Below are 14,109 nucleotides of genomic sequence, written 5' to 3' on the forward strand. Positions count from 1 at the left end.
GCTCCATTCCCAGGACCCATCCTACAGTCTCCAGGGCCCTGGGCCTGGTAGGAGCTACTGGGCTCTAATCTGGGGCAGAGGCCTCTAGCTGGAGCTCTGGGGTGACCACCCCTCTCCCAGGGCAAGCTACTCGCCTACATTTAATGCACGCAGGCACCCCGTGGCCCGTGGCTCTCAGAGCTCCCCGCAGGACCCTGAGGCCATTTCTCACCCCTGCTCACGCGGTCTCAGTCTCTGGAAAACCCTTCCCTTCCCTTGATCTCCTTTGGGAAATTCTTCCTGTTGAAGGAATAAAACCTCCTTGCTTTCAATATGACACCATCCCTAGACAAACAATCTTCTTTCAAAGTGCATTCCACTTGTCAAGATATTTTTCAACAGGGCCTTCAACTCATGGGGCTTCTCTTTCCACTTTGGTAAAAGAGGCCAAGCAACTCATGGGTCTCTCTCAGCATCCTTGCATCCTTCACATCCCCCACCTCATGACCCCAGGGAAAGATCCAAGAGAATAAGAGAGAAATCGGGGACTGAGAAAAGCTGCACCTCTAGGTCTGTGCAAGCAGGATGCAGCCTGCTATGAGTCCGACAGAGCTCCAGGCCCGGCTGCCCCAGGGGAGAGTCCTCAGACCAGCGGAGCTGACCTCCCATCTCCCAGGGGGCATCTGGCCGTTCTGTGCCGTCTCACACCACAGGGACCCTCCGGATGGATACGGCAGCGTCAGTGAGACAAGGTCTCTCGCTCCCTGCTTCACAGGTGACACGTTCTCAGTCCCCCCCATCCTAGAGAAGGTTTAGTTTGGCAGAAACCCATGTGCCCCAGCATGTTGCCCCCCACATACCTCCTCCGTTCTCGGCAGTTTCCTGGGACTCTTCATTTTCCAGATGTTTCCTCTTTTGTCGCCGTTTCATGGTACCAACTAGAAGTCTCCCTTAGAAGATGCCTCAAGAGATGTCCAACTCCTCCTCTTCCCTACAGGTTGGCCCTTGTTGGCTCTTGGGCAATCCGTTGAAATGATTCAATACAAATAAAAATAGTCAAGTCTCCTAAATGGCTGAAAAACTTGTACCACTTAGTGAACCAGCAGTACTGCCTAGTGCTCACCAGGGCTGTTATGTTTGCAAGGTTGCCAGGCGCACAGTGGAATTCTGTGACCTCAGTGATGACATCAGAGCATTCCGTGGACCTAGGTGGAGCACAGTGTCTGCAATAGCACAGGCCCCATTTTCAAGAACATTTCCTTTTTCCCAGCTGAACCTTTCCCGTGAAAGGGAAAGGTTCATACCATATCTATTATAAATTGTATCATACCATGTCTATTATAAAATTCACATTTTGAGTGGAGATCTTTTCATGTCTTTTCTAGAGAGATTTAATATGAATATTTTCAGTGGTCTCCAGTTTCCCTGTGGATTATTGACATTTTAAACTCTGCACTTCAATTTTCCCTCAATACGTGTAATTTTGTCACAGCTATTTCTGTACTTAAAGATGAGGAACTATATAATTGATTTCTTCATTTTTTTCCCATCTCTTTCCAAGGTACTGCATTTGATTGTGTCTTACGAATGAGTGAAAAATGCTAGTCCTTGAGTCAGGACGTTGGGCCCTTTACCAAGTAACTCAACCTATCTGGGCTTCAGCTTCTGTATGTGCCATCAAGAGGCTTGGACTAGCTGACTTTTCAAATGCTGTGTTTCTTTGATTCACTCTCACTTACTGATCTGCCACTTAAGAAGAGGGTCTGTTCTCATAAAGTAACAACAGTCTTTTCCTAACCTTGGGTTGGGTGGAGTTTAACTGTTCGTACTCACTTTGTTAGTTATATTGCCTTCTACGTATGCTTAGCTCTAAATAATTTATATGGCTCTTGTGACAATTTTTAGATCTTCTTTTTTTCTTATTTTCTTTTACAGTTTCTAATTTGTTATCGCCAGTGTAGAGGAGCCTGATTGACTTTTAAAATTTATTGATCTTGTATGTGTGTGCCTTGTTGAACCGTCTTATTAGTTCCTGCTAGTTTATCTGTGGGTTCTTTTGGGTCTCCTAGATAAATGAGCATAGGAAATGTAAATAATGTGTTCTTTGGATAAAGTTTATTTTCTTGCATCTATATATATATAGAAGCAATATGTTGAATTGATTTAAATATTTAAATACTTACATACCTGTTATCACAATCTAACATTCTTGATCTTATTTTCTTTCAATCAATATTATGTTTTCAAGATTTATCCACGTGAATCCATATAGATCTAGGTCTTTGATTTTTGACTGCTTGATATTATTTCATCACATGCATATAGCATCATTTATTTTCCATTCAAGCATTATTGGACAATTGGATTGTTTCCCTCCCTTCTCTAGAACAAACAACATTTCCTAGAATATCCCTGAAGATGTCTGACAGTCGAGAAGGGCCAGGCTGCCCGAAGGATTGCTACTTGCTTTCAGCCACCTTCCAACAGGCCGTCTCCAGCCAGCAATTTGAAGCACAGCTGAAATGAAAACTGCCCCAAATGTGAAGATCTTAGGAGCTTCCTAGAAGGTGGGAGGTTAATGATAGGCATCCTGCTGGGATCCCAGGGGAGTCTGAGCTGGCCTGAAGCTCATCTTCCTCCTCCACCGCTCAAGAGAAATGTGGAGGAAAGAAGCCTTCAAAAACTCTGAGCAGGCAGAGGGAGAGATATTGGGGGCCGAAGGTGTAACTGAGGTCTTGGAGTGGGCTGTGAGCACGCAGAGCCTCTAGAGAGCCAGGCTCTGCCTTCTGAGAACTTCTCCCCTAAGGCTGCTCATAATTCAGGTGATACCAGCCATATAGAGCCGACTTGGCCCACACTGTCACAGAAAGCCTTATCAGAATCTCTTCTTCTTCATACACTCTTGTGTCTGTTACTTGGCTATTGCCTTTGGTACTCCACTGATGTGAACCACAGTCGCCAGGGGATGGAGGACACTAGTGACCCATCTTGCTCTGTGGCCTCAGTCCACAGCTTGAGGGTAAGGGAAGAGGCCAAATGAAGGTCAAGAAGGAAAGATGGAGTTTGAAGAGAAGACCTGAGTTAAGGGTGTCTTCTCAAGTCTTGATGACTGAAATGTAGCTCCAGTACCTGAAGTCCTGCTTGTTCTCAAGGCTGACCACGGGGCTGGGTGCACTCAGTGAAGGAACCGTATACACTTAGTATTTCCTTGCTTGCTCACACTTGCCCTCCTCTCATACACCCTCTGCAAGACTGCTCTTCCCCTGAAACAACTTTCCACCTGCCACTGTCATCTCAGGAACATTTGCTTCCCCTTCCTAGTGTCCCCCTAGAATGCCATTGCAGCCAATTCATAATTGGATAATCATGCTTCTTACCATATTCTCAGCAACTTCTGAAAACTTTTATTCACTTTATTCCATAGTCTTCACCCATCAATAATCTTCCTTAACTTCCTAGCTGCAGGTTAAGCCATTCGGAATCATTTCTTTTTCTTTCTCTTCTTTGGCAAATCCTTTCTATCTTTTAAGGTCTTTTTCTTGTCTCTCTACCATCCTGCCTTGCTGAACTTCTTTTTTTTCCGTTTAAGTAACCTTTCAATCTCCTTCCCCAATTTCCTCATAAACATTGAGAGTTTATTCCTCACACGTTAGACAGCGGTTTATGAATGGCCAGGCATAATGGACTCAGAATGAGTTGGCACCCCCGAGGTACCTGTCTTGCTGGGGAGCCACAGGTGAAGGGCTGGCTGCTGGACACATGTTTGCATGGAGTCAGGCTGAGTGGCCTCAGGGTGTTTGCTCTGCACTTGTGTGTGTTTCTCCCTAGTTGGTTTCCTTGTCCAGCCACCTGTGACCTCCCTCCATCCAGCCCAGGGAATCCTTCTCATCACAGGGGTAGGATGTTTGTCTCATTTTCCATCACATCCTTTCCCCAAAGTTTGGTTGTGAGTTGTTCCCATTCCAAAGACCTTTCCTCTTGGAAGAGAAAAGAGAAAATCTTGTCCCTCCTTTCCTCTCACTTCACTTCTGCTCTATTATCTCCTCCGTCCAGAATGGCCCCCTGACTCAGATGGGTGTAGATCCAAAGATGGCAAGAACTGCCAGCAATTCTGAGATAATAATACGGATGGATCAGGAAAACGTGAAAACCTTTATCCCGCCACATTAAAAAACATTGCGCTTCCAGTGTATTCAGAGTCTCAGTGTAGAAACACAAATGATAGAGAAATTGAATTACACTCAAGTTTTTCTTTCCTGCTTTCCTGTTTTATTCTAATTCTCCAAGTTAACATGATAAACTATTTGTTAGGTAAGCTTTCAGACATTTTCTACCCAGGCACACTTTTCTTTTTTTCACATAAGAGTGTGAACTAGGTCACTTTCAACATGCTGTGATTCTGTGATTCACTGTCTCCCACCGAGTCATCCACTGATAAAGTCATCTGTTTCATGGAGAAATATTTCCAATAGCTAATAGCCAATGTCTGTGGAGTGCTTACTCTGTGTCGGTTTCTTGTAACTACTTTACAGATCATTTGTACAACGTACCCATGGACCAGGTACAATTATGACCCCCAAGTGACAGATAAGTGCAGATAAGTACAAATAAATACAGAGGCCAAGTGACTTGCCCAAGACACTGGAGCAAATCAAAATCCATGCCTGTGTAATCATTTTGCCCTATTGCCTCTGTCTGGGAGGCTTGATGATTTGGCAACTAAAACCTTAAATATCATGTTCCATTTTTATATCTGTGACACAAGCGTGGGGCTGTGATATGGGGTAACTAACCTGACTACTTTTGAAAACACTTATGCACCTGGATGAAAGTAAGCCAGGGACTGCAAGCTATAGATTTAAGGTTTCCTACCAACTTTTAAAAATAGCTTCTTGAATGCAATTTATGTAGTGTCAAGTCTAGGATGTAGTCCAAATAGTAACAGAAAAATGGAGATATGTAGAAAAATACTTAAAGTTGACAAGTATTGGGAGTGTAGTATTTTTGGGGCCAGCGTGTAGACCACAGGAAAACTTGCTGTTTCCATCCCAGAGGCAAGAGCCCTACGTTGCAACTGCCAAGGTCCCTGGGGCAGCAAGTGTGCTCACTGCTTCGTAAAGAAGCATCCTCAGTTTGATAGAATCATATGGGAGCCTTACATTTGGTTAGCAGTTCTACGTTTTTGATGTAATAATATTTTCAGGGTGTGGGAGGGTATCAAGCTCTGAAAATACCCTTGGAGAGATTTGCTTATTAAGTTTGGCTTTTTCAGTCTCCCTACTACTTCTTTACTAAACACCAGGCGGTTTCCTTCACTTTTCAGACCCATGTTGTTTTTCCCTTGTCTAATGAACTTTGAAATACTTTTGGATGAGCTATGAAGTTTGGGAAAAAATAAACATCTCTTTAAAATAAGGAAGATAATAACAATGACAAGTAGAAAAAGCTCTAAAACAGAGAATATCCTCCATTCTAGCCAATGACTGGGACTGGAAGGTTCGTGCTCGCTGTCCAGGACGTAGAAATAAAAGCTGAGGAGGCGCTGAGGCGTCTCCTGGATCTCTATGAGCCTCCATCATTTCTGAAGGGTAGGGTTGACAGATAAAATATAGGCTGTTTAGTTAAATCTGAATGTCAGAGAAACAACAAGTACATTTTTAAGATTAGTATGCCCCAAAGAGTTCATAGGATCTACTTATACTAAAAATAATGACTTATTATTCATGTGAAGTTCAGGTTTAACTGGGTATCCTGTACTTATATTTACTAAATCTGACAGCCCTACTGATGATCCACAATGGAGGCAGTTGAGAAGCGGTACATGCTGGCTCTCGGACAGTCAGAAATGGCTTCAGCAGATCCAGGTACAGTATGAAATTCTTTTTGGATGTAGCTCAGAAGCCATGGCCAGCCCTATGACTGCAAGTACTGCCTCGGGTTTCCCTGAGGTGGGGTAAACCTTCCTCTTAATGGCCTTTTGGTAAGTCTGGAAGACCATATCCAAGGGGAGCCCCAAAGTCAGTTTCATCCTCACAACCATGTTTCCAATTCCTGGAATTGGCTGCATGTGACTCACAAGAGCTGAGGAGGTTTGTGGAAATTGGGAGTGTCATAGCTTGAACCCTTTGTAGGTAAAGTTTTGCTGTTGTGAGTGTTTTAACAGGAGCAATGTGAAAGACTCCAGGTCCCCAGGTAGATAGAAATAATCCTGTTCTACCTCTGTGTATGTGACAAGTCTCTAATAGTTCAGAGAGCAAGGATCTGGTCTTAGAAAGACTGATCCAAGCTTGGATGTTTCTGGTGACAAGGCAAGGTCCTGAGTTTCAAGTTCACCTTTTATGGTTGAGGAGACACTAAGGTGGTCAGAAGGGAAATCATGGAGGAGACCTTGGCTTCCTCCATCGTGCAGGCTTGTATATGTGGTTCTATGTAGATTGTGTTTCAAAGGTGGAGCTTGTTTACAACTATGAACATTCTCCGATGTGCTTTTTGGACCTTCATTCCCAGAGCGAGAGCAGTGCCGAGGCTCTAGAAATGCCATGGATATTCTGAGCTGTCAGTGGCATTTCCCAGGTACTGTTGCCTTGGTGCCGCTCCTTGAAACGTCCAAAGGGATTATCATCTGTCGTGTGGCGGGTGCTAGCATTGTGAAAGGTCGCTGCTGCACCTGGCTCAGAGGATTTGGGATGTGGTGGGAGGAGTAGTAGTGCTACGACTATAAATTGTATCACAGCATATCTATTCCATCTTGAGAGTGGGGTTGGGGGGTTCTGAAGGGGGGCTTTTATTGTACTTTTATACATTGTACCCTTGAAACTAATTCAATGTTTTAAAATTAATTAAGTTATTTTGGGCTGCATTGGGTCTTTGTTGCTGCTAGCGGGCGTTCTCTAGTTGCAGTGAGCGGGGGCTACTCTTGGCTGTGGTGCACGGGCTTCTCATTGCAGTGGCTTCTCTTGTTGCGGAGCATGGGCTCTAGGCACGCAGGCTTCCGTAGTTGTGGCACGTGGGCTCGGTAGATGTGGCACACGGGCTCTAGAGCGCAGGCTCAGTAGTTGTGGCGCGCGGGCTGAGTTACTCCGTGGCACGTGGGATCTTCCCAGACCAGGGCTCGAACCCATGTCCCCTGCATTCGCAGGCATATTCTTAACCACTGCTCCACCAGGGAAGCCCAATAATTCAGTTTTTTATAAAGAGAAGATTCCTAATAGTATTCCAAAATTTTAAAAATATGTAGTTGGATAACACTATGAAAAATTAACTGATATATTCTTTTATTATTTCTCTTTGCTCCCTGGATTTTTGTCCCCATCCAGTCAGCTAGGCACTCTGAGTTCACTGCATTAGGAAGGTAAAGACTCAGCAGAAATGAGGGAGAAAAAAAGAAAATTCTCAGCTTTGGAATGTTCACAACAGAGGCCACAGTAGAACAGGTGAGAATTCTGTGAACAAAAACTAAATGTCGTCTCAAATGCAAAACAGTATTCTCTGCACTGGGAGGCAGGAGAGCGAGGGAGGGAAGGACTGAAGGAGAGAGATCAGTGTGGCCAGGGACATGGAGACTGTGCTTGAGGACGATAGGCCCAGGAAGAGAATCAGAATCTGGAGAAGATTCAGCCTGCACGTGATCATTGCCTCCAGCCAGCACCCTCATCTCAGACGTTGGGAAATTCAGAGAGAGAGTGGGAGTACGTCAGGAGGGCCACGCGCATAGTCTGTGTGGCAGGGGTTGTGGCCATTCCCTATTTGTGAGGAGTCCCCAGCAATTTGCAGGCCTCTTCTGGAAAATGCTGGTGGACGTCTCTAGTGCTTATGTGAAAGCTTGTTCACAAACCTTGAAAGATACAGATGTAGATGACAGATAGATGCATAGATAGAAAAATGTAATTAAATAAAAGCTCCAGGAAAGGTTTGGAAAATGCCCTTTATTGCATAGGACGCTTCTATCGTCATATGATGTTAGACTGAGTGCCGGTCCCTTCATCCTCCTTCAGACCACGGCCTTCTGTCTGCTACTCTCCCGAGGGTCCTTTCTTCTCCCTGGAAGGGATAAAACAAATGAGGTAGAACAGGAAGAGACAAGCAGCACTCCAAGCTCTGCTGGTCAGGGTTACCCTCCAGCGTTGCCTTAATGCTCAGAGCCACACACACCACAGTGAGCTTGGCTCCAGATCAACTACCACGCAACGAAGGTTCTGGAACATTTCCATATCTCGGGGGACCTCATTTCCACGTGACTCTCTTTCATATTCCCCTTTGTCACAGAAGGCTAGGTCCAGTGGTCCGGGTGAGATCTCGGCTCAGGCCCAAGGCTCTCAGACCTCAACGGTCTGGTCCTGCCAGGGCCCCTGTCCTCTCTGGAGACCACTCCTGGCTCTCTCTGCCGAGAAGGCGCTGCTGGCAGTACGTCCTCTAAGAGTTGAGGTCCGTCGTGCAGACCCTGAGAAAACTCCTAGGAAAAGGCTCCACCTTCTTGTTTACGTCAACAGAGCTCAATGCCTTTGGTAGTGCTGGGTGTGTCCCATTTGATGCAACTGCAGAGCCATTAGGTCAACCAGCACATGTGTGCGGCCCCTTCCCTTAGACTCCTCTGGGCCCTCGTGACATAGGCTCAGAAGACTGCCAGCCTCAAGCCTTACCTCTTCCGAGGGACGGCCACACCGTCTTCCAGGATCTTCGGTCCCATGAATCTCAGTTGCTGTTTGGAACTCAAAGGAGAGAAAAGACCCTGCCTGCGGGGTCTCTTTGGGCTGGGGCCTTCCCCCGTGGGCTGCGCTCCCTCATTCTCCTTTTCTTCTTGCTTCTCTTCCTCCTCCTCCTCCTCCTCCTCGTCGTCCTCCTCCTCCTCGTTCTCCTCCTCCTCCTCCTCGTCCTCCTCCTCAGGGGTGCTCTTGGGTTCCACATTGCCCATCAGCTGGACCATGGTGAGATGAGAGACACGGCAGCTGAAGCCCTCCAGGATGCCGAACTTCACGTGCTGCTGGAGGATCTCCAAGGCGGGGAAGACCCGGCAGCAGGCCATGCACCTGAAGCCGGTCTCCATGGTCACCATCCAGTCCGCTGTCTTGGCGCTGGGTCTCTCCTCGACGGCAGGTGGCCCTGATGGGCTGCCTGGCTCTGCCCTTTCCTCATACTCTTTCTCCTCCCCAGTGGGCTCACTGTCAGACAGGAGGCTTTCGGTGGACACATCAGAAGAGGGCTCAGTGGCTACTGCGCACACATCCTCAGGAAGGGTCACTTCTTCTATCCTCAGCTGCTTTTCAGGCAACTCCAAGGGTTTCTTTGTCTTCCAGGAGACAGCGACACCCTTGTTCACTTGTACCTGCATGTAGTATATTTTCATGCCCCTTTCCTCTTTGTCTGGGTGCAGATAGTTCTTAGAGGGTGAAGAGGGTGAGGAGGAGACACAGTGTGATGGGGGAGCGGTCTCTCCTTCTCCCTGATCCTGGGCTAGGGGTGCTCTAGGCTGGGCAGTGTCTCGATGAAATCTCCGGATTCCTGAAAAAGGAAATTAAAATCATAATAACATGCATGGGCCATGCCGGAAGCTGAGGGAGCAGGTGTGGTAGACGAGAGAGGGACATTGGCACGACATAGCTATGTCGTGAGCTTGGTGTCTGTTGGCCGTAGGACGGAGTGGTGTATCTGGTGTCATCTGTGGGCTTTTCATGTGCGTGGGGGGGATACTGGAGCGGTGTCTGTATACAGGGGTGTGGAGTATGGTGGTGAGGGCTGTGGTATGTGAGGGATGCGGCTGGATGCGTGTACGACGAGGAGTGTGAGTTTGGGAATATCGGTGGTGCGTTCCTTGTGGAATGGGGCTGTGGTGCAGGAGGAGAGTACTGTGGAGCACGTGCTTGGGGTTGATGTGCACTGAGAAGGGCTGTGCCTGGAGGGCGCGTGTATGTGTGAGCTGTGTGGACCTGAGCTGGATGGTCCTGCTCTCAGGCTGGAGGTGTATGATGCAGAACTCTGTCCTTCTCTGGAAGCAAAGGCAAAGACAAAGCCTACATTTTCCTCTGAAGATGCTTAATCTGGTCCCTCTTCCCTCCACCTCAAGCCCAGACCTTTCCGGCCCCTGCTCCTTGACTTCCCCACCATGGTAGTAGCAGTATTCACACACACACACCCAGACTCAGCTGGCATCCACGCCCTCGGAACAGCTCAGCCATCCTGCCCAGGCTCCTCCACAGAGCCCTCATCACCTCTGATGACCCTGGGTTTCCTCTCAGCCTCCCTGGGATCTGTGTGCCTCCTGCCTCACAGCCAAGCACCCCCTCACCTGAGGAGCCCCGCGCCCTTACCAGCGTAGCTGAGCTTGCGCCGAGTAGAAGTACAGAAGAAGTATTTAGAGGCAGAGGAGACCTCCCCTGGCCCTGGGCTGCAGCCTTGGGCCACCACAGTGGATCCAAGCCGAGGGGGATCCTCTTGTGACTTCGAGATTCCTGAGGGAAGAATGAAAGGCTCAGGGTGGGTTCATCAGTCCTCTGTCCACAAATATTTACTGAGTGTGTGACACGTGTCAGGTGCAGTGAATACACACAGTTGAGAGTGTGGTTCCCAGTGGATACTCCAGGATTTAATTCCAATCCATACTTATTCTCTCACTGTCTAGTTGGTAATGTAGGCCTCGGTGGTGACTGTGAGTGTGTGGGAAGAGTGAGTGATGTGTATCAGTTAAGTCTGTGGTAAGTGTGGGGTTGGCATGGGGAGCACAGTGCAGATGTGTCTATCTGTGTGTGTGGCCTTTGTGTGCATGGTTTCTGTTCACAAGTCAGGAATTCTGGGACATGTAACTTTTCCTCATTACATGGTGTGGCTTGTATTTATGGTGCGTGTTCATTCATTCAGTCACCAAGATTCAGTAAGCAGCTACTCCTGTGTATCCGGCACTCTTCCATTGTTGTAGTCTTTGGTAACGCTGCACATTCTAGTAGGGGAAGACACACACTAAACAAAACTACAATAAATATATAATACATCAGCTGGTGGTAAGTATATAAGGGTTGCCAGACTTAGCGAACAAGAATACAAGGCACCCAGTTAAATTTCAGTTTCAGATAAACCCAGAATACTTTTTTAGTGTAAGTATTCCCATGCAGTGTTTGGCCTGACTTAGTTTTAGTGTAAGTATGGCCCATACAATATGTGGGACATACTGATACTGAAAAATTACTTGTTGTTTATCTGGAATTCAAATTGAACTGGATAGCCCATATTTTCTCTGGCAATCCTGACCTGGGTTACTGAGACTGTGGTTTACTGTGGTTTGTACAAAGCGGGTCTGGCATTACTCAAGAATGTGTTATAAGTGTGGTGTGTATGACATGTGACTGGTTCTTATAGAGGTATTTAGAGATGGCTGAAGTTAGCTGTGTTTGTGCAAGAGTTGAGGAGATACATATATATATAGTGTGTGTGTGTGTGTGTGTGTCCTATATATATAGTGTGTGTGTCTATATACATATCTCATCTCCAGCGTTTGGTGTTAGAGGAGACGATTGTGATACAGGTGGGTTGTATGAGAACGTAGTACAGAAGGGATGCATGTATATACCTCCATGTGCTGTGTGTGGTTTACTAAGGAAGTTATATGTGGGGTGTGTGATATTTTTGCTGTATCAGAGTGTACATGGGTGTATGAGTTACTGTCTCATGAAACACCCCTAACAAGAATTCTGTATACACTCTTACGTACACCGAGTGTCAGCCAGGTCCAGGCAGGGTGACAAGAACTTTACCACGCAGACTTTATATCTGGTAAGCACTCTAACCCCATTCATCTCGCTCTTCTCTGCACTACCACACACACACACACACACACACACACACACACACACACACACACAGAGTCACACACAGGAACACAGAGCAAAATATTCTGAATGGTCAGGGGCAGTCATTGCCTTCCCCAGCCTGTCCCAGCCACTGCCTGGAAATCTGCCTGCTGTCTAGAGCTCCATTCCCAGGGCCCATCCTACAGTCTCCAGGGCCCTGGGCCTGGTAGGAGCTACTGGGCTCTAATCTGGGGCAGAGGCCTCTAGCTGGAGCTCTGGGGTGACCACCCCTCTCCCAGGGCAAGCTACTCGCCTACATTTAATGCACGCAGGCACCCCGTGGCCCGTGGCTCTCAGAGCTCCCCGCAGGACCCTGAGGCCATTTCTCACCCCTGCTCACGCGGTCTCAGTCTCTGGAAAACCCTTCCCTTCCCTTGATCTCCTTTGGGAAATTCTTCCTGTTGAAGGAATAAAACCTCCTTGCTTTCAATATGACACCATCCCTAGACAAACAATCTTCTTTCAAAGTGCATTCCACTTGTCAAGATATTTTTCAACAGGGCCTTCAACTCATGGGGCTTCTCTTTCCACTTTGGTAAAAGAGGCCAAGCAACTCATGGGTCTCTCTCAGCATCCTTGCATCCTTCACATCCCCCACCTCATGACCCCAGGGAAAGATCCAAGAGAATAAGAGAGAAATCGGGGACTGAGAAAAGCTGCACCTCTAGGTCTGTGCAAGCAGGATGCAGCCTGCTATGAGTCCGACAGAGCTCCAGGCCCGGCTGCCCCAGGGGAGAGTCCTCAGACCAGCGGAGCTGACCTCCCATCTCCCAGGGGGCATCTGGCCGTTCTGTGCCGTCTCACACCACAGGGACCCTCCGGATGGATACGGCAGCGTCAGTGAGACAAGGTCTCTCGCTCCCTGCTTCACAGGTGACACGTTCTCAGTCCCCCCCATCCTAGAGAAGGTTTAGTTTGGCAGAAACCCATGTGCCCCAGCATGTTGCCCCCCACATACCTCCTCCGTTCTCGGCAGTTTCCTGGGACTCTTCATTTTCCAGATGTTTCCTCTTTTGTCGCCGTTTCATGGTACCAACTAGAAGTCTCCCTTAGAAGATGCCTCAAGAGATGTCCAACTCCTCCTCTTCCCTACAGGTTGGCCCTTGTTGGCTCTTGGGCAATCCGTTGAAATGATTCAATACAAATAAAAATAGTCAAGTCTCCTAAATGGCTGAAAAACTTGTACCACTTAGTGAACCAGCAGTACTGCCTAGTGCTCACCAGGGCTGTTATGTTTGCAAGGTTGCCAGGCGCACAGTGGAATTCTGTGACCTCAGTGATGACATCAGAGCATTCCGTGGACCTAGGTGGAGCACAGTGTCTGCAATAGCACAGGCCCCATTTTCAAGAACATTTCCTTTTTCCCAGCTGAACCTTTCCCGTGAAAGGGAAAGGTTCATACCATATCTATTATAAATTGTATCATACCATGTCTATTATAAAATTCACATTTTGAGTGGAGATCTTTTCATGTCTTTTCTAGAGAGATTTAATATGAATATTTTCAGTGGTCTCCAGTTTCCCTGTGGATTATTGACATTTTAAACTCTGCACTTCAATTTTCCCTCAATACGTGTAATTTTGTCACAGCTATTTCTGTACTTAAAGATGAGGAACTATATAATTGATTTCTTCATTTTTTTCCCATCTCTTTCCAAGGTACTGCATTTGATTGTGTCTTACGAATGAGTGAAAAATGCTAGTCCTTGAGTCAGGACGTTGGGCCCTTTACCAAGTAACTCAACCTATCTGGGCTTCAGCTTCTGTATGTGCCATCAAGAGGCTTGGACTAGCTGACTTTTCAAATGCTGTGTTTCTTTGATTCACTCTCACTTACTGATCTGCCACTTAAGAAGAGGGTCTGTTCTCATAAAGTAACAACAGTCTTTTCCTAACCTTGGGTTGGGTGGAGTTTAACTGTTCGTACTCACTTTGTTAGTTATATTGCCTTCTACGTATGCTTAGCTCTAAATAATTTATATGGCTCTTGTGACAATTTTTAGATCTTCTTTTTTTCTTATTTTCTTTTACAGTTTCTAATTTGTTATCGCCAGTGTAGAGGAGCCTGATTGACTTTTAAAATTTATTGATCTTGTATGTGTGTGCCTTGTTGAACCGTCTTATTAGTTCCTGCTAGTTTATCTGTGGGTTCTTTTGGGTCTCCTAGATAAATGAGCATAGGAAATGTAAATAATGTGTTCTTTGGATAAAGTTTATTTTCTTGCATCTATATATATATAGAAGCAATATGTTGAATTGATTTAAATATTTAAATACTTACATACCTGTTATC

General features: G+C 46.6%; 2 protein-coding genes across 2 annotated transcripts in view; one reads left to right on the top strand and one right to left on the bottom strand.

Annotated features, from left to right (window-relative positions):
- The window catches only part of LOC308609831 (zinc finger protein 226-like), a 64,460-nt gene extending 58,488 nt beyond the window's left edge, over window positions 1–5,972 (top strand). The window contains exon 5 of the mRNA XM_081259129.1: window positions 5,759–5,972. Within this exon, the coding sequence (XP_081115255.1) occupies window positions 5,759–5,790 (32 nt within the window). The 3' untranslated portion in view covers window positions 5,791–5,972. The remainder of the gene's footprint in view (window positions 1–5,758) is intronic.
- A 646-nt stretch (window positions 5,973–6,618) lies between these two features.
- Window positions 6,619–12,844, bottom strand: LOC308609826 (protein FAM170A-like; the record flags this gene model as incomplete). The annotated part of the gene is made up of 3 exons (XM_081259122.1): window positions 6,619–6,646; window positions 8,712–9,477; window positions 12,775–12,844. 3 exons carry the CDS (start codon window positions 12,842–12,844, stop codon window positions 6,619–6,621), a joined length of 864 nt encoding a protein of 287 aa, XP_081115248.1.
- Window positions 12,845–14,109: the final 1,265 nt, after the last annotated feature.

Source organism: Mesoplodon bidens (assembly GCF_964165515.1).
Source record: "Mesoplodon bidens genome assembly, contig: HAP1_SCAFFOLD_608, whole genome shotgun sequence".
Taxonomy (NCBI): Eukaryota; Metazoa; Chordata; class Mammalia; order Artiodactyla; family Ziphiidae; genus Mesoplodon; species Mesoplodon bidens.